At 37.5% G+C, this 21,344-nt stretch overlaps 1 protein-coding gene across 3 annotated transcripts in view; it reads left to right on the forward strand.

Annotated features, from left to right (window-relative positions):
* Positions 1–21,344, forward strand: part of ROBO1 (roundabout guidance receptor 1) — a 1,139,823-nt gene that overhangs the window by 963,561 nt on the left and 154,918 nt on the right. For all 3 annotated transcript variants that reach the window (XM_055125437.1, XM_055125438.1, XM_055125439.1), the window contains one exon: positions 17,434–17,591. In XM_055125437.1, coding sequence (XP_054981412.1) covers positions 17,434–17,591 — 158 coding nt within the window. The remainder of the gene's footprint in view (positions 1–17,433; positions 17,592–21,344) is intronic.

The following is a 21,344-nucleotide window of genomic DNA, read 5'->3' on the forward strand; positions in this document are numbered from 1 at the left end:
CTTTTCAAACTATATAGCACTAAACAAATCATTTAACCCGGCCAGTTCTACCCTATGTAAAATCAGAGAAAGTTGGACAAAAGTACACCTTTGAGTTCTTTTGAATTAAGATATTCTGTTCCTCAAAATGATAAACATAGAAACGAAGATCATAGAATACAGATTGAAGAAGTTCTCTTTTCTCTCTCCCAATCCTCCAAAGCAGAGAACATGACTAAATCCTTTTCTGGTGGATTAAACTGAAAATCTATTTAAAGGCTTTTTGTGTGTACTTGTTTACTTTCTAGGTGAAGCACGGTTTTCTTAAGTTCCACATCAAAAACATAGCTTTTATTTGCAGCTTCTAACTAAAACAATTTGATTCATAATCATACCCGGTACTTTAGTTCTATGAAACTTTTGCTTAACCTACTAGCCTTTCCTAACTAACCTACTTTTGCTAAGTGGGCTTAAAATTCCTTTACACACAAACTTCAGTCTTTGAAGCCCAAGCTTAGAAGTGAAGCTCTCCTCAGCTAAACTAAACTAAACTTTGGGTTTTGCTTCCCTGAAATGTAAGTAGAAGTTGAAGTTGATGAGAGGGAAGATTATTAAGGAGTTCCCCTAAATTGTAATCTTAGAAGTAGAAGGTTTTGTTTTTTTTTCCTCTGAATTTAGCATTTGAATTTGCTATAGATAGGGATTTAGTTTTTTTTTCAAGGATCTTCATGTAGTAGGAATTTGAAGTTTTTATTTTAATAAACTATGAAAAAAATTAAAAGGAAGGAGAATGGTAGCATGGGGTTTTGGGTGAAGGTAGTCTTTTTAAAAAAAATATAAAGGCCTTATAGACATGTATTATCACAATTTATGATTAAGATAGGTAGCGGCCATTAGCACAAAGTTATTCTTGCTTCAAAGTACATCTCAGTGCTGAATGTTATTGAGAAGATGAAGGCATGGGTTTCTTTTTGCTAGTAAACATGTTACAGTACCCCTCATCTAATTAAATTCCTTGAATTGGAGGTACTGTTCATGACTTAAAATCTTAAGAACAGGGGCCTGGAGGATAGCTCAGCTCTTAGGAGGCATGCTTTGTTCTCTGAGTTTGAGTATCTGCGGGGCTTGCTCCCCGAGTTCTGAGTGGCCATGGGTCCAAAACTCCCTACCAGCCTCACAGAGAGCACCACTGCCTCATCAGGGGAGCACTGAGTCCTCCAGGCTTGGCTGAGTATGACCCCTTGAGCACTTGCCTGAGAGGCCTCACTCTCCAAATATGGACATGTTTTAAATACAGGACGCCTATTCATTCACTATGGGATACTTCTTCCAAACCTACCTAGTTCATTTATTTGTTTTTTTTTTATTATTTAGTAGATATTTTTATTGATTGCATTGCTACCCACACTGAGTTGATATGAACATCCAGTGCCCGATAGTCTGATATAATTGTCTATCTTGTTAGAAATATGGTAATGAGCTCTTTCAGGTATCACATCAATTAATTATAGCAGTGGGTGCTGTCAATTATTTAGAGTTCTTGGAAGTAAAATGTGTGTCCTGTGTCACCTATCATGTGTTATGGCGCTTATTTCATCTTCTTGCATATTTAATTACTTTTTCAACATGTTGATGAGCCCGTCAAGTCCACAAACAGTGTGTAATTAGTGACTGCAGTTTTTATTTTATTGCCTGTGATACTTTGAAATGCTTCTCCTTTTGAGTTTCATTGTTTCTATGGAGAGAGGAATATTTTTTTATTTTCTTTCTTTCTATTTCAGTGTTTGAAAGCATGTTTGGATTAGTACAGACCAAAAAAAAAGGTTTAAATGCTATATCTTCCATCAGAAAATAAATGTGGCAATATTATAGGAAATGTTGGTCATTATCTTTTATTTTATGGAAATTAAAGAAAATCGTTTTTGCATGACTCAAATGCAATGTTTTCCCTTCTTCTAACCTTGAGGACACAAAGGAAAAAAGTTAACTAAATAAATATGTGATAAAGAACGGTTGCCACATCATTTGTTTAGTGACATCATTGCATTAAATGAGATGTATCCCATGTGACTGTATGTTCATAAACTTCCCATTCCAAACAGTGACTTTTAAATGGTTAAACAAATCAAAACAAAACTCCTAATAGACCATTAACAGTAGGAGAAACAATGTGTTCTTAATTTTATTGTTTCCTGCCTTTTAGTATTGGGTCAAAGGTGCATTTGATGTTTCGCCATGCTTTTCTTCTGAAACTAATAAATGATTCTGTTTATGACTCAACTCTGTTCATTATGAACATGGACTGCTTTGTAATGTCTATAAATTCTTAACATTATATCTGTTAAGTCATACATTATTGTCAATTAAAATAATTATGCATTTGAAATGAGCCTTTAATCTCCTTACCTAAATATACTTGCTGAAAGATTCAAGAAAACGTGTTTAAGGATGGAGAGATGATACAGTAGGTAGGTTTCTTTTCTTGATCCCCAGTATAGTTACATGTGACACACAAAATGAAAAGCCTGTTTAAATGTCGAGTTAGACATTTATATTTTTTTAGCAAAGCAGAGTAATTTTGTATTATTACTGATAAAGTGAATTCCCTTTTTGAAAATAAATGTGAATTTTAGTTATGTGGATTTTTTTAAATGAAATTGGGCTCTGATCAAACACATGATTGATTATGGAAAAACCACACAAATTTAGTATTAGATTCCCTTTAAATATTCTTTAAATGCTTAAATGTCCTCTGTTTGCAGTATAAAAAGTATTACTTTTGTTCATAGGTAATTATAATAGTGATTTTTCTGGTAATAATAATTTAATGAGTATCTTTAATTATGTCACCAAGTTTGCATTTTCTTGTCAACATTAATGTTTAGTAACAACTCAGAATGCTTTATACTATTAATAAACAGTCATTTTTGGTGTGTCATTCCAATAGTTATAATGGAAACTGCATGATTAAAATCCCATAGCTAAGGGATTGGAGTGATAGTTCAGTGTGTAGCCCACTTGCCTAGACCGTGGCCAACCTGGTTTTGATCCCTGGCACCCCATATCATCCCTAAAGTCCAGCTAGAGGAGTGAACATGGAGTGCCGAGCCCGGAGTAAGCCCTGGCCACCTTCGATTCTGCCCCCCAAACAAGAAACAAACAAAAATTGATAGGTAAATTGTATTCTTTGCTCTACATCTTCCTTAAGGAAGCATTGCTGCGAAGAGAGAGAGAGCTGGGATTACTTTTATGTTGAAAGAACTTAGCAAATGTTTAAGAGCCAAGTTTATCAACATGTTTATACTACAGATAACATTTTATGCAAATCAGATGTTAGTGACTAGCTCCAAACCACTTGGCTCAGGGATGGTTGGTGACTCTGTGGCAGAAACCTTGCAAGCATGAGGCAACGCGTTGCATCTCTCCTACCAACCTATGTTCACGGAGCAATTTTAGTGGCTTTGTGCTTGCAGCCATGTTGTTTATGAGCCCGGCCCCATGACTGGTTTTTGGCCACAACTCACCCCAGGTATATGAAAGTCTCAACCCTGAAGTCTGCAACCCTGGCAAGCATCATAAATTTGAAACAAACAAACAAACAAACAAAAATCAGTGTGAGCACCATAGTCAAGGATGTGACTCCTGGTGAGCACATGTGTGAGCATCAAGTTGGAAATATTTGACTCTGCAGCAAATGCTGTAGCCAGAATCTGTGTGAGATGTACAGCTAAAGAGTGTGACTCCATGTGAACATCATAACCAAGCGGTCACACAACCTAGCATGTCTTCAACTTTTAGTCATTTTGACATTGAGAGAGATAAGGAAGGGCCAAAGTGATTGTATAGAGGGTAAGGAGCTTGCTTTGTACATGGTTGTTCCGGGTTTGAGCACAACCAGGAGTAACCCCTGAGCATCCCTGGGTGTGCCCACAAAAGAGAAAGACACAGAGAGAGAGAGAGAGAGAGAGAGAGAGAGAGAGAGAGAGAGAGAGAGAGAGAGAGAGAGTCAGAGAGAGAGACAGAGTCAGAGAAAGAGACAGACAGGCAAAAGAAAGAGAAAGTAAGGAAAAGAGTTTTGCAAAAATAAGAAAATAGGAACAGCATCCCACACTTAGAGGATAGTGAAATTTAAAATAGTTGAAAACTAAAGGTGGCCAGTGATGTAGCTCAGTCTGCAGTGTGAGGTCTGCTTCCTTCCTTGAACTCCCATGAAGGTCCTAGTGTCCCCCAGACCCCACGGGGAATAGCCCCATAATAATTGCCACAACTTAGCACCATAGCACTGTAGCACTGTCACCTGTTTTTCATCGGTTTGCTCGAGCGGGCACCAGTGATGTCTCCATTGTGAAACTTGTTGTTACTGTTTTTGGCATATCAAATATGCCACGGGTAGCTTGCCAGGCTCTGCCATGCGAGTGGGATACTCTCGGTAGCTTGCCGGCTCTCTGAGAGGGATGGAGGAATCGAACCCCGGCCGGCTGCGTGCAAGGCAAACGCCCTACCCGCTGTGCTATGGCTCTAGCCCCACAACTTAAGAAAAGAAAATTACAAATGGGTGCTGTATTTTGTTTTTTCTTGCAGAGAAACAAAACCTCCTTCATTGAATTTATGAGAAATACTGCCATTTCCCCTGGGGTCTGTTAAAGGGGAACAAATAATCCAAAATTTGCCCGGCAGTGTAAAGAAGCTCAGAGATTACTTTGTGTTTGAGTTCCTTGAAGCTTGCTAATGTGTTTATAGTTCTTTTTGTTGGTCATTGGCTCTTTTCAAAACCTGGCTAACTAACCTGGTCCCAAGAACCATTTGTTCCTCATTAAAAGCTGAGGTCGTAAAATAGCCAGAGTAAGCATTTGCTCTTCTTTACCCATTAAACTGGATTTTTGCTTCTTGATTCCTGTTTTGACTGCTGATCATTTGAAAGTCAGTGCTACTTTCATCGAGTGGGCCTTAGAAACTGTTTTCTGACTTCCATGAGCATGATCACTGAGTCCTGTTTGGATTTGTTAAAAACAAAACAAAACAAAACAACTCTTCATGGAATTTTACACATAGACACATCCATCGGCTCATATTTATGAGATGTAACCCAGATTTTGTCCAGAGAAGTTAAGTTATGTTCATTTCCGGCGGCTCGCACAGGCTGAGCCTTAAGGTAGTGGCTCTGATTAGGGAGACATTAGTTGCTGAATTCTTCAAGGCTGATGACTAAGTTGGTGGGAGGGGAGGCTTGATTTCAGGCTCTGATCTTAAAAACCAGAATACCTGGACATTTCAGAGCTATGCCGGGAATGGGAGCTTAATATTTTCCAGATTTTCATTCTGCACTTTCAGACAACCTGAAAATATTCTTGCTGTGGAATGTGCCCGCTCGATCTCTGCTTTCCTACTCGCCCTTCATTCTCATTATAATTGAGAGGCACACTCACTGCTTGGGCACTCAGCTTCTCTGGGGTGTCCCCGCAGAGAGGGAACAGGCTCTAGGACAAAGACACAGGCTCAGGGCCTGATACACGCATAAAGTGTACTCTGCCACTTGCACCGCATTCTTGAATCCCAGACAATTTTCACCTTACCACTGCTTATACGTCTGTCCATCTTAAAAGTATACTTCTTCCTTCAGATATTTGGAGGAAAAGTTGTCAGTTTTAAATTTTGAGAGGGTTTGTGAAAAAGCAGTGAATTAGACCTTCTCGAGTGGGGAGCCAACAGCAACGGCGTATTTAATGAGAATTGTGGTTTTTGTGGGGGATGCCTGTGAGAGATCCCCAGCCCAGGACCCGAGGACACTGTAGGAGTTGCTAGGGCCCTACCGTGCTGGGGACAGCAAGGCCTACCACTCAGTTACTTAGGGGCCCATGATGCTCTATCCTTCAGTGCTCTGGGGTACCTAGGGGCACTGGTCCAGGCTTGCCTGCTCAAAAGATACGCACTTCGCTGCCATACTATCTCACTTTTTTCCCAAGAGTTGTCATTTTTTAAAATAAAAGATATACAAGGAAATACTTCATTTATCAACGATAAATAGATAAATGTCACTGTCACTGTCATCCCGTTGCTCATCGATTTGCTCGAGCGGGCACCAGTAACGTCTCCATTGTGAGACTTATTGTTACTCTTTTTGGCATATCCAATACGCCACGGGTAGCTTGCCAGGCTCTGCCGTGCGGAGTGTGATACTCTCGGTAGCTTGCCGGGCTCTCCGAGAGGGGCGGAGGAATGGAACTCGAGTCGGCCGCATGAAAGGCGAACACCCTACCGCTGTGCTATCGCTCCATCCCAAATAGATAAATAGAGAAATAACTTATTGATTAGAATTCTATCACTTGTAACACTACTGATGATGGTTTCTCGGTGCTTTCAACACCACACCCTCACAATGTACCCACGTCTTCCCTTCAGGATCTCAGTGCACAACTGCCCTTCCACCCCAACTCAGTTGTGTGGATCAGTTTTCCCATTGTGTTGCCTTTAAAAACAATAAGTCTGTTGCGGAAGGCGTGGTAGGCATTTATTATGTATGACTTTATATTTGGGATGAGTTTTTTGAACTCTTTTGTCACAGAATTGAGACAAAATGTACAATTAAGATTTGAATATTTTTATGTGAGTTTTTTAAGTGCTATGAACTTGAAGATAACTTTGGCTAGAGGTGTGTTTCCCCTGCCCCCCCTTTTCTTTTGTTTTTTGCTTAATGCTTGAAGGGTGATTATTTCTCTTTAGGATTTCGGTCAGCCAGCCTCTTGGATTTGGGTCACTGGTATTTTGCGTGTTGTAAATTCACCTGAGATTTAACAGGTTCAGTTGAAGAGCTGTGGACTTATACTTTGTGTAGCACCAAATCCACTGTTCTTGAAAGCAGTGTCCCTTTATCGTATATGATAGGAAAACAGATTCAGATAAAAGAAAAAGAAAAAAAGGAAACAAGTGTAGGCCCATTAATAATATTTAGCAAAGGTCCATAATCATTTTTTTTTACTTTTATAAAGGACTATTTCTCTTGGATAGTAGTATTATATATGAGTTTTTTTCCTTTTCTTTTGAAGAGGCATATATTTTATAATGCTTTAATCCCTGAGTGCTACTGGCAATTGTAGCATTGTTAATACATAGAAAATGATTTGCATTTCTACGAATTTAACCCCTAGTACCTTCAGGTCAGAGCTTGTTAAGAATAACTCCAGCTACCAGCAAAGGGAAGTCTCACACTTTGTCCGCCAAAGAGCTGAAGGTTGAGTGTACTCTCAAGTGCTGTGTCTGTTTAGGAGAAATCGTCTCTCTTTTTTTCCATTTTGGGTCACACCTAGCGATACACAGGGGTTACTCCTGGCTCTGCTCAGGAATTACTCCTGGCAGTGCTCAGGGGACCATATGGGATGCTGGGAATCGAACTGGGGTTGGCCGTGTGCAAGGTAAATGCCCTACCCGCTGTGCTATTGCTCCAGCCCCTGTATAGGTGAATTCTAAGCCCTTATTTTCATTGTGAAGAATTCCATGATAATTTGAGTTCAGTGATCACATTGGTGCTAGAGTACATTGTCCTGATGCACAAAGTCTTTGCCCTCGCCCCACCCTACACCCAGGGTTCATGACCTTCTACCACTGCCCCTGTGTCACCATTAGTCTGGTGATTATTAGCACCCTCTCCCACCCAGTTTGGTAATTAATATATAATCTCAGGTCAAGGGGTTGTCACTGTTGTATATCGTCTTCTATTTTGTTTCTCTATATTAGTGGACATATCTGGTATTTATCTTTCTCATCTGATAAATTGTGCTCAGCACGGTGCCACCCAGCTCCATCCATCATGCAGTGAACCCCATGATTTCATCTTTTCTCATTGCTGCATAGTATTCCATTGTGTATTAAGACCACAGCTTCCTTATCCAGTCATTGATCATTAGGTGATTTCCATATCCTGGCTATTATACCGAGCACTGTCATGAACTTGGTTGTGCATATTTGTTTGTGTGTTTGAGAGCTAAATATTAAGAAATATTTTTAAGTGCAAGAAATGTCATATATGTACACACTGCAGTTCTGTATGAAAGAGATCATGGTGTGTTTTGGAATGACACAGAGTTTTGATATACACTAAGAAGACAAACCCAGGCTCTGAGAGTTTGTGTTCGAGAGGAGCCAACGGAATTTAGTGCCTACAGGGCACACCCTGATGTTTACTAGATCTGAGTCTGGATTCCAAATTTCGCACTTTATCCGCTGAACAGAGCATAGAGATGAGTGCTAGGGAAGGGTATTTTATCTCCACGTATGCCAGTTACCTCAGGCCCAGATTCTTTAGCATGAGAGCCCCAGGTGAGAAAGTGAAATTGTTCCCTCTGCTATATTTCCAAATTAAACTTTAGTCAGAGGTTTCAATTGAGCAAAACCTTAGGTAGGAAAAGAACAAAATAAAAGAAAAAAAAAGGAGAGAGAAAGAGTACCTTGAAAACAGCAATCAATTATTAGCCATAACCTTGAAATATAATGCCTGGTACATTCATTGAATGAATAAATGAGTGAATCTGATATAAATTTCCCAGAGTTTGATGAGTCAGCATATACCCAGGGAATTTTATTTTAATGTGTTATTGATTTTCTTATGCTTAGGGAGTAAATTATGCTTAATGTATGGCCCAGGAAAATGTTCTTTAAAGTTTTGAATTGTTTTATCTCTTGAATGAAATTATCTAGCGAGTCATACATAATTTGCTGCTAAGTGTAGATATTATCACAGCACATCAAATATTTGTGGTCATATATATCACATATATGAATGCATAGAATCACATATTTGTACCTATGCATAACCAAAATATATTAAATTGAGTTTTCAACCAGTTTTCAAAATTATGTGATATGCTTCTAACTAAATTAACATCTGCATATAAATTATAGATTAATTGGTCAAGGGAAATAGTTCAAGAACAATTGATATTTTGAATATATTACCAGAAAGATTCAAACAGATCAAAAGTAAAACTAATCTTGTCAAATACTGTGGGCAGAAATGATACCATAATGTTTTAACCAATAAAATGATTTTAATACAATTTTTCTAATTTCAAATGCTAGAAATAACAAATCCATATTGATGAATATGTGCAGAAATAGACCCACACATATTAAATATATGTGTATGTATGTACATATATAAATTTGTATGTGCATTTCCTATTCTTCCTCAAGGAAAAATTTGTTGGTACATGACTGTCTATTCTCCTGTACCATAAAAATGCTATGTGAAGTTATTTGATTCAGAATCAAATAACTTTTTGATAGCTTTCCCTTCTGCCAACTTTAAGGCTTCAATGTGCCATTTTCTTTCCCAGCTTAAATATACATACTTCTGTTCTCTGTTGTTTCAACATTGCACAAAAACAAATGCTATCATAATAATATAAAACCATTATAATTCCTCATTTAATTGATGCAAGAACTTTTTAATTCTTTCCCTCAACTTCCACTCTTAGTTCCCTTTCTTTCTTTACAGAGATTCTTCATGAATATATAAATATAATAATTCTATCATATGATATCTGTCCTTCCACTGAAGTGGCATCATAGGAATTAAATTGGACTTTGATTTTTTTTTATCACTGCTTGTGTGTAGCAAATCTAGACTTCCTCTGCAAATTTTGGTTTTGTGTCCCTGTCAATCCATTTTCCTGTACATGTACCCAGTTGTTTCAAATTCATTTTATGCAGTTTTTTTCCCTTCAGTTTGGATTATTTACTCTACCTACACTCTATCAGCATAAATTTTTACTCTTATTTTGGCTCCTGCTTAATTGTTGCTTCTTCATTGTTTTCTCGCCGTGAATGTGAATTATGCTCCTTGTTAGTCATTTCTATACTTGCACCTTCATGCCTGTATCACAATTATTGTTTGATATTTTCTTTTATGTTTATTTGACCATTGACTCTCAAATTCCATATCCATGAGCACCAAGAACATAGGGCTGTGAGAGAATTTAGCATTATTTCATGTAATACCTGGCACTGGACTAGAGCGATAGCACAGTGGGTAGGGTGTTTGCCTTGCACGTGGCCGACCCGAGTTCAATTCCTCTGTCCCTCTGGGATAGCCCGGCAAGCTACCAAGAGTATCCCGCCCACACAGCAGAGCCTGACAAGCTCCCCGTGGTGTATTCCATATGCCAAAAACAGTAACAACAAGTCTCACCATGGAGACATTACTGGTGCCCGCTCAAGCAAATTAATGAACAAAGGGACTACAGTTCTAATACTGGGCACACATTGTGTTTCATAAACATTTGCAGAATAGCCTCCTGGGTGTTGGGCATTGTTCTGGGCACTGGGCATACAGAGGTGATAAAAATAAGTTCCCTGTACTAGAGTAGGACAATACCTATATTCCCTTGTTCAAGGTCTCCTTCAGGGCAGGGCACTAATTGGAAAGTTAGACTTTATAAAAGAAAGAACACATTCCTGTCTTGCTCCAGTCCGGAGCCCAGAGCTCAGATGGCCTCATTCTGTCTGTGTTTTTTTAACCCTGCTGGGCTACCCTTGAGTGTGACTTTTGCTCTAGCACTTAGAAGCCCTCGTCAATGGCATTCTTTGTCCTCCCTTGCAGTTGTACATGCAGCTGAGAAATTTGGCAATTCCTTACGTAGTGACTAATAGTAATACTTCTTTGCAGATGTAATGTACCATATAAATGGCAAGTCCTGTACAAACACTAAATAATTAGTCTACATTTAAAAAACAAAAAAAAACCTAGTAAGATAGAGTGTAAAACTCTGTTTTGTAGGGAAATAACTGAGTCATTATGAATATACCTATTAAAATCACAGCATAGTGAAAGGATATATGTTGTGATTCTGCAATTCCCAACTTCTGTTTTTTTGAATCCTAAATAAACATTTACAGTTCTACCCTATAAAATGGTATTTTACAAATGCAGAATTTTCTGTTAATACTCCATTTAATTTATAGTTTAAAGTGTGTAAAATGCAAACATCTCGTGAGCTACTGACAGTTCTCTAACTAAGAACATGTGACTTCAACAACTTAACTTTGGCAGAACATTTTTTGGTGATCTACCAGAATCCAAATTTGCTGATGTAAACTATTCAGATGTCAGTTTTTAATTGATGCATGTTTTTTTTTTACTCTGAAAGATTTTACAGGTTTTAACTTTGATCTTCTATGCTAACCTTGCCTTTCCTTTGATGCCTTGGTGCAGTTGTAATAATGCGAGGAATTAGCTTGATCTGTTGATGCTGAAGAGAAATAATTAAATGATGATGCAGAGAGATAGCCGGAGGGCTTTGCATGGGAAGTAACATCATGTTGTACATGACTCTGCAAAATGAGAATGTGCTTTAAGCTCAGATTCAGTTTGGAAGGAAAGTGTGACTTTCATAGTCCAGCGTGGAGTACTACTTTTTTTTGTAGGTGTATGCAATACAGAAGCATGTAGGTATGCTTTCGTAATCTTGCTTCTCCTTCAGATATTTAAAATTTATGAATCAATTGCTATTAACTGTATTTCTTTTTTTTTTTTTAGTTATTAACTGCCTTTCTTATGGTAGTCACTTTTCCTTCTATTTTGTGGTCTGCATTCACTGTTTCCTATAGTTGTATGATATTCACCATCCATCCACACTGTCAGACTTTTTCAAGACATAACAATTTGGGGGTGTAAAAGTATTTTTTTTTTGGCGTTGTTGATATACGACCACCCTTGGCAGTGCTCAGGGTTTACTCCTGACTCTGAACTCAGGAATGACTCCAGTGGTCCTCAAAAGACCATGTGGTGTTCTGGGATCAAACCCAGGTTGGCTGCATGCAAGGCAAGAGTCCTACCCCCTATACTATAGTTCCATCCCCTAAAAGTATTGTTTTCTAAGGATAGAGCATAGGAAATCGGTGCAATCTTCAAATGCTGTAATGCTAAGAAAATAAGTGCTTTCGGGAAAATGCATTCTTTCAGGATCTTAGCCAAAGCATATTTTATGATTTAGCAATAAAGATACATGATATAAAAAACATAAGTAACATATGACATAATATTTATGGGAGTTCAGTCGTAGATATCTTTAGTGTTAAATTAAAAAATAAATAAATATACTTTTTTACTAAGCATGATTACACCATCACTTTATACAGACCTAGTATTTCTGTTTCTCATTTGAAAATATTTTTCCTAGGGTAGAATATATATTTCTTAATTTTCAAAGACAAGGCATTGGAAGATTGGAGAGATACTATAGTGGGGAAAGCTCTTCCCTTGCATGTGGCCAACCCATGATCCATCCTGAGCACTGCCACATAAGGTTGCCTTAGCACAGCCAGGGCAGTCCCTGTATTTTGAACCCTGAGTACAGCAGGGAGTGGCCAAAAAAACTAAGAATTATTTAAAAAGAAATAAAAAAGATGGTGGGCCAGAGCAATAGTATAGTGGGGAGTTTGCCATATATATAAGGCGTTTGCCTTGCATGCAGCTGACCCGGGTTCGATTCCCAGTATCGCATAGGGTCCCTTGAGCACCACCAGGACTAATCCCTGAGTGCAGAGCCAGGAGTAACCCTTAAGCATCGCTGGATGTGACAAAAAAAGCAAAAGAAAAATGAAAAGATGGTGATAGTATAATTTTTTTTTAAGGTTTAACAATGTTGTTTTAGGAATTGTTAAAAAGTTTTGAACTTGGCCTCCAGGTAACACTTACCTCTTCAGTGAAATTTTGTAAACTAATCAAGTAGGGACACCAAATATTATAAATGCATTTACAATATATTTTCTGAGCTTCCCAAACAACTATCTTAATGCATAGCAACCTAAGAATTCATAAAATGAAGCTAAGGAGATTGCTTCCAGGGCTGCAACATGTTTTAGCATGAGCAGAGACTCCCCACTCAGTGCTCCCAGGACCGTATGCAGTAGCAGAGATAGAATTGTCAATTGTGTGCCAGACAATCACTTTAATCCTGGTACTATATCAGGCCCGGCCCCTGAAGTTTTGACTTTTTTCTAAATTTTTCCCCAAATTTCCAAAAGTTTTCCAAATACATTAAAAGCTCTAAGAAAGTACAGGACAGTTGTATTTTTATTATAGATGGAAATAGTTCATTTTCAGAGGTGTTAGTATTGATTAATAATATGATCTAACAATTTTGATAATTTTAAAGCATTTTAGTATTCATATTTTAAATAAAGCATTATGTTGCCAGGTTGGTTCAAAGTTTACCAGAGAAGTTGTGCAAATTATTTTTATTTGAAAAATATTCTATATTATCATATTTTAAATTATTATAGATGGAAATAGTTCATTTTTATTTTTTTAATTTTTATTTTATTGAATCATCGTGAAAAAAATGCAAAGCTTTCAGGTTTAAGTCTCAGTCATATAATGATTAATTCCCCATCCCTTCACCAGTGCACATGTTTCTCCACCAAGAACCCCAATAAACCCCCCTCCCACCCACCCCCTCCTAAGTAGCTATTGATCTTAACTTTATTCTCTCTATACTTTGAATACATTCAATATTTCAATAGAAATTCACTATTATTGTTTGGAATTTCCCCCCAACAATCAGGCCTGCTGAAAAGGCATCATTTAATAATTTCTTTTCATTGCTGAGAATGAAGACTCTATGAGCTCGGCTTTGGATTTCTGATATTTTAGCTCAGTTCACAGTCTAGGTGCATTTCTGTAAGAAGCTGGTCTGGGTGCCAAAATGGGTTAGAAGAACTCTCGGATCATAGTCTTTAGGAGCAGAGGGTCCATTTCGCACATGGCAGCTCTGGATCTTATCTCAGCGGAGGGCGTGCTGGTAACGCCCCCCTCCCATGATTGCCTACAAGCCACATCACTGCAAAACTCATACCTCTGGGTTGAGTTTTAAGAGGTGACTCTCGCCACATGAATGTTGCTGTTGCCGCCATTTTCCGTGCAGAAAAACAGGATGGAGAGGGAAAATCCCTCCCCGGGCAGCACTGGGTTATAGCACAGCTCACAGTCTAGATGCATTTCTGTAAGAAGCCGCTCTGGGTGCCAAAATGGGTTAAAAGACCTCTCGGATCATAGTCTTTAGGAGCATAGGCGGAAATAGTTCATTTTTAGATGTGTTAGTATTGATTAATAATATGATCCAACAATAATATGATCTAATAAAAGATAGCCAGTTTACTGTCACAACTTCTGTTCCCATGGAAAGATGCCGAAATAGTATAATAGTTATACACTTAGCACTTCTTTGAAATTCCTTATTTAATAAGTGAATGAATTCACTTTATAATATTTATTAAGAGTTGTGGTGGTTACATGGGGCTGGCTATGGTGTGGCCAGAAATCGCAGTGCCAGGTATGGTAGACTGCAAATCTGCTAGGATAGTGTGCATTGCATGTGGCAGTCCTTGGGATTTCACTTATGACCTTCAACTTACAGCATGGATTCTAAGGCATACCTATTTCTCTGGACCTCTCATCCTAGAATTTAGATTTGTATATTATTTAAACAACAAAAAAATCCATTTAAAGTATCCATTTTGATTCATAGAAATATTAGAGGTGAAAAAGAGTTTTGTTTTTTTGTTTATTTTTTCTAAGACCTATATTTGAAGATACTTTGATTTTCTTCTGTTTTTCCTTCCAAGATGTTGCCAATCACTGGAATTTGATTTTAATCTTAATTACTTGAATATACACATGAATTGTAAAGAAAACTATATAACTTAACTAAAAGTCCATATCAGTTTATATAATATGACACATACTGTTTTTTTCCCAAAAGGAAATGTTCAGGACAAGCATAAGGAAGAAAACTTGCTTTTATAGAAGAAAAAAAAAGTCTTTAATTCATAACTTTATGCAGGGTTGCCTGAAGCCATAGGCAATACTAGAGTTTTATACGTTACAGCTGTAAAAATAATTACATGAGCATTATCTAAACAGCTATCTCTAATGAATTACATTTGTTATCTTTTCATTATGTCCTTGAAAATGCCTAAATAACGTAGTATAAGGGAGGGAGGCACTTGATTTGTTTGACTTAGAATTTTGATAGTTTTGAAACATTTTAGTATTCATATTTTAAATAAAATATTATGTTGCCAGGTTGGTTTAAAGTTTACCAAACAGAGAAGTTGTACAAATTATTGTTATTTAAAAAGTATTTTATATTATTATTTTAAATTACTATAGTTGGAAATAGTTCATTTTTAGAGGTATTAGTATTGACTAATAATATGATCTAACAAAGGAACATATTGTCTTCTAACAGTAACTATTTTTTTTCTACAAATCTCATATTTTTTGTGGTATATTGGTAGCACCTTGTATTCATGTCAGTGTATGAATTTTGAGAGATTTTATATTCTCTTTTTATATGGTAGTGGTAGCTGGAGTCGTCAGTTCAACACAATTTGTGCCTATATATTTTTTAATGATTAGTATTATAATACTATGATAGTGCCATACTTTCTTTATCTTTCCATACTGTTCTTGCCAAAGGTGAATTTGCAGTTTCTTAAAGAAATATCTTCCAAGTGCCAACATAAAAATATTGTGCTGAAGCTGTCTATATATATATATATATATATATATATATATATTTGTAATTAGGTTAGATGGGTCAGAGAAAACATATAGGATGGAAGCTATTGCCTTGCATGTGACCCCAGTTCGATTGCCAGTACTGCATATGGTCATCTGAACACTAACAAGGGTCACCCCTGAGCACTAGTCCTCCCCAAATAATCTTTTCTCTGAGTATTATGGTTTGTAAATATGATTTAAAGTAATTATTTTTACTCTATAGAGTTGATAATAGAAATGGATTTGTAAAGCTCTCTAAATATGTTGAGGGATTATAGATGTATACCTATATTTGATAGAGAAAACATATTTTAAAAGAAATAGAAAATGAAAATATATAGAATAATGGAAACCTCAGCTTGTAGTTTTGAACATAAATTTTAAGTTATCTTTGAGATAACACTTCGAGTTTAAGCTTCTGGCATTGTAGTACTTCATCAATGAGTTTCAATGTTTAAATGCCTTTGAAATCAAAACACATGTAAGCAAGTACAAAATTAAAAGTCACATGTTCAGTTCATTGTATTTAAAAGATGAATAACTAACGACTTTGTATTTACCTTTCCAAATGTATTCACTATCCTGGTATACTAATTTAAGTTCTATTAGATTACTAACGCAGTTCATGTTTATTATTTACTGGGGGGAAATTGAGTGAGAGAAAAATGGCTCATATATTTTAAAATTTTGTGTTGAAATATATATTTGCATGCTTACTTTGGAAATATGGAAATAGAGATATTCATAATGTCTTCAAGATTACCTAGCTGGTAAACATTGTAGTTGTTTTTAAGACTGATGACAAACAAGGTTTGGTTTTGGGATGTTAACAAGTAAAACCAATTTTACTTCACGAACTGCTTTGAAATGATAAACTATTTGGTTTGTTTTTTTACATTTTATTCCAATACTTGCAAGTACTTATTTTATATACATTAACATAGCATCAGTAATACGAAATAATTTACAGTAATTATTTTTAACATGACATCAGTAATGCAAAATGATTTACAGTGATTATTTTTACGCTACAGAGTTGATAATAGAAATGGATTTGTGAATCTCTCTAAATATGTTTAGGAAGTCAGTGAATATGATATAACCAAAGCAAGCCAAAAAATGTCAGAAAATACAAAATGATATTCTTGGTAGCAGTAAGTCTTTATCGGTACTTTCTTGAGAGGACTAGGGGATTTGGGACCACATGCAGCAGTGCTCAGGGAACACCCTGGTGCTGCTTAGGGACTTTCAGGCTTGCTCCCATGATGTTCAGGGACCAGGTGGTGCTGGAGATGTAACCAGGGACTGTCCCATGCATGGCACTCACAACCCCTTCACTGTCTCCTGCCCCAGGAGTGCTTTCTAACAATCTCCCTCACGTATTGATAGTGAGAAAACACTATCATTCTGCTTTGGAAATGTGCCTGAAGTTTCATAGTCTGCACATTTATATTGCATGTAAGTTATTGCATTCTGGTAGTTTTGTCTTTATGTATATCCAGTGTGTTTAATAAGAAGATACATCATCCCAGTGTGTCATGGAAATAAAAAGGGAGGATTTGTTAAAATCATTTGCACAGGGATGAAACATAGGCCTTAAGGAGAGAAGAAATGTAGGTTTAAGATAAACCAGATAGTAACATTGAGGGGCAATGAACAGTGAATGATACCCACTCACTGACCTGTGAAGAAGCGAAAATGATCTCCGTGTGTAGGCTTAAAGGCAGATATCTTTATGAAATTGCACCTGTGAGTAGGTAGGAATAAATCCTCCGAGATGTGTTGAGATAGCGCTTAGCCGTAGTTTATTCTAGTGCAAGCTTCTTTTGCTGAAGTTCAGAGATAAGGACTGCCTATGGCGTCATGAGCGTAATGATTTCCTCTTGTTCCTGCAGTTCTCCGGGATGACTTCAGACAGAATCCTTCAGATGTCATGGTGGCCGTTGGGGAGCCTGCAGTGATGGAGTGCCAGCCGCCACGAGGCCATCCAGAACCCACCATTTCATGGAAGAAAGATGGCACTCCACTGGATGATAAAGATGAAAGAATAACTGTGAGTATCCAGTTCAGCAGTGGGAGGCATTGCTAGGTCAGCAAAGAAAGAGAGAAACATGAGGACTGTTCTTTAAAATCAAGAACGGCAGTACCTCCCATGTTCAACTGTTCAAATGAACTCCATTCAGAATTCCCTGGGTTGCAATGCTTCAGGCTGTGTTTGAAGATCAGCAACAGAAAGCCATAATGACAATGTTCATGTCTTACAGATAACCTTTCGTGTATGATTTATTTACATAACTCAAAGCCTGTTGCACTTATTGGACAGTAAGGATTATTGTAAATAAATAAATAAATAAATAAGTCTGTTTGGGGTAGGTCGCTTGAGAACTTTCTAAGTCATTTCAGGATTTTTATTTTCCCTCCTAGTTTTTTTTTTTAATGGAGTTTTAATATTCGTAAAACAATTTTCTTACTGAATGATGACGAGTATTATTTGTCTCATTGCAAAACAAATTGGTGTAACTAGTTTGCTTTATTTCAAGCTCCCGGTATGCTACATAAAGCAGATTCACTGTCTTTACTAAGTAATGATGCATTTTTCTCTCCCTCAGCATCAGCGATTCAGTCTAACTTTCTTTTTTTTTTCTTTATTCTCAGTGTTTCCAAAAGCACTTAAGTTATCAAAGCTTTGACTGGTACTAATATATTTTTCTTTGTGTTTTCTTTTGTTCTAATTATGTGCTCTCTCACTCTTTCTGTCTGTCTCTTTCTCTCTCTTACACACACACCCACACCCACACACCCACACAAACACACACACAGAGACACACACACACATCATGAGTTCATTATTGAAGATTTAAAGTTCCCCAGGAGCAAATGTAAGGAAAAGGTCAGTGCTAATGATGTAGAAGAACAAATTTATGACACAGACCTCATAATCTTAGTAAATACTTGTACTTTTCCAAACAATCAGTTAGCAGATGAGCATGGGAATTTAGTGGTAGGGAAAGACAGAGAAGGTCATGGTCAGTAAGATTTTAGGCACATTGAAATGAAATTATGTACTTATTAAGCACTTTTCCTGCACACATCTGAATTAGAATGAGTTTCTCATAGGATGGTTAAATTCTAGGAATTGGAGTAAGGATGACCTAGCTCGACTTTTAAGAGGTGATGAAGAGTCATGTGTCAAAGTGACCTGCATTTGGCAAAGTGAACATTGGTTTTGGGAACTGAGCCAAGAAGCACAAGGAGATTGAACATCTCGGAGCAAAAGTTTCTCTCTCTTGTTAGTGAAAACAAAGTCCTTTAAAATTTATACACAATTAAGATAATTTCCCGAATTACACACATTGTAATTTAATGACATTAATAATTCTAATTTCCTGCGCTAATAGTACAGGCATATTGAAATCATCAGTATTCATCCCCTTACTCATAAACAGCAGAGGTTTCTATGTCAATATTGTGTGCTTATGTTTGATGCAAAATATTAGCAAAGTTCTGAGCTTGGGAGATGTAGCGTTAAACAGAAATGATGGAGTACTCTTCTTTTTTATCTTTTTTTTGTTTGTTTTAGGGTCATAACCAGCTTGGCATATATCTTACTCCTTGCTCTTTGCTCAGGAATCACTCCTGACTGAGCTTGGGAGATCACATAGTGCCAGGGATCAAACTGAGGCAGACTCTGTGCAAGGCAAGAGCCATATTGGTGTACTATCTGTCTGGCCCCTCTCATTATTGAGTCAGACCACTGCACTCTCTCTCTGGCCCCTCCCATTCTAGAGTTTATATTTTTTTCTGAGTACACAAATAAAACAGAATAGTGCAAGAAAGAATAATTTGAGGCTATAATAAATTTTATAAAAATGTTGTTGTGAAGATTAGGTCGATGGATTAAGTGTGAAATAGGATTTCTCTCTTAAATATGGTAATCAGAGAATGTTTCAAATAAAAATCGGAAAAAAATTGAGAAAGAGAATTCTATAGGTACTGAGAGAGAATAGTCTGAATAGGGACTGGAAAAGTAAAACATGGGACAGTTTGCTTGCTTTCTGCAGCAATTCCCGGATGGTTCGCTGGTACGGCCTGTGAATTCCCTGAGAATTACCAGAAGTGATACTGAGCACAGAGCCAGGAGTAAGCCCTGAGCACCACCACCAGATAGCACTTCCAAACCAGAAACTAAAACAAAACACAAAGTCTTGGATTCAGACAAGCAGTGTATGTTAACACCTTAAGGCAGAGCGTACCTAATATACTATAAAGCAGTGTTGCCAATGTGGTTGGAGCAAAGTGAGCAAAACAGACCAGTTAGGCACTTTTGCCAAGGGAGAAATGATTCTCTGAACCAGTCTGGAAGTCAGTCTGGAAAAGGGGACATGGCAAGGAGTGGTTAGCATCTGACATGTGGAGAATTGGTTAGCGCTCTAGGTGTGGCTAGTGAGAAGAATAACTGGTCAGTGCAAGAGAAAAGATAGAGATGCCAATAAGCAAGGAAATGTAATCGTTCACATGGGGAACATCAGGAGCTCAGTTTTAGACACTGTAGTCTGAAATTTGTGTTAGTCGTCCAAGTACCAACGTCAGATAGACAGTTGGGAACATGAGTCAGACATTCAGAGTTGAGGTTGAGGCTAGAAAAAAAAATGAGTTGTGGTAAACACACATTCTCATTACTACGCATCACCCCCCTCTTTCTGGGCAGATGAAAGATGTTTCTTCCCAGCTTCTTTGCTGTGGGGCAGATGAATTTAACTAGCTCAGCTTCATGGGTTTTGACTGGAAATTAAAGAAATTAAATACTAATGAGCGGGTCTCCAGCACTTTCTTTGCTGTTAGGCAACAAAGAGCTGTGGAGATAGTACAAGTGGAGGGTGCATACCTGGTATGTAGCAGACCCAGGTTCTATCCCCAGCACCATGCATGGTCCCCCAAACCCCATCAAGAGTGATGCCTGAGGCAGGGTTAAGCCCTCAATTGATCTGGGTATTCCCCTCTCCCCAAATAAAGAATATTCTGTGGCAGCCAAAGAAGCCACATGTGTCACCTTTGGAATAACCATTATGAAGGCCATCCCTGGAACTTACGCCTCTGACTTATGCATAAAAGATGTATACATACCGCTGTCGCTCCATTAATGTACATGTTGGTTGTGTGATCAGTGTTTGTGTACTGAGTTCTGGGGAGTTTTTTATTATGGACTTATGTAACTGAAGACTGTAGGAATTATCAGCAAGTTCATATTATAAAGCAAAACCGGAGCCTTGAACCACCAAGGGAGTGATTATATATAGAAAGGAAAAGGGACTCAAGAGTTTTATTCTCAGAGAAGAGGCAGAAATAGCAGTGAAGAGAGGGACAAGTAGGAGAACCAGAAAGGCAGGCAAGTGGAGACAGTGTTTTAAGGAGGGGGCAGTGACTCATTCAGTTGCAGCTGGAACATCAAATAATATGGGGATTAAGAATTGACCGCCAGATTGTCTAATTTGGTGCACTGTCATATATAAGCCTAACAACGACAGCATTAGTAAAAGTGATTTAAGGGACATTGGGATGACTGAAGTTAGGCAGAGTGTAGTTATTTTTTTGCACTTCATGTAGAAAATGAAAGGTTAAAGGTGATTGTAATTATACATCTTTTAAATGTCTTAATCTTAAAAAGTTGTGTCACTGCTTGTGAGTCTGCATTTTTATGGCATTAACAGTCAACAACAGTATGGTAGATTTGACTTAAAAAAAAAATTCTTGTAACGCTTTCTGTATCAGTTATTGTCCCAGAAGAGATTTTTATTGTTCATGCCAA

Source organism: Sorex araneus, chromosome 2 (genome assembly GCF_027595985.1).
Source record: "Sorex araneus isolate mSorAra2 chromosome 2, mSorAra2.pri, whole genome shotgun sequence".
In the NCBI taxonomy this organism is placed as follows: Eukaryota; Metazoa; Chordata; class Mammalia; order Eulipotyphla; family Soricidae; genus Sorex; species Sorex araneus.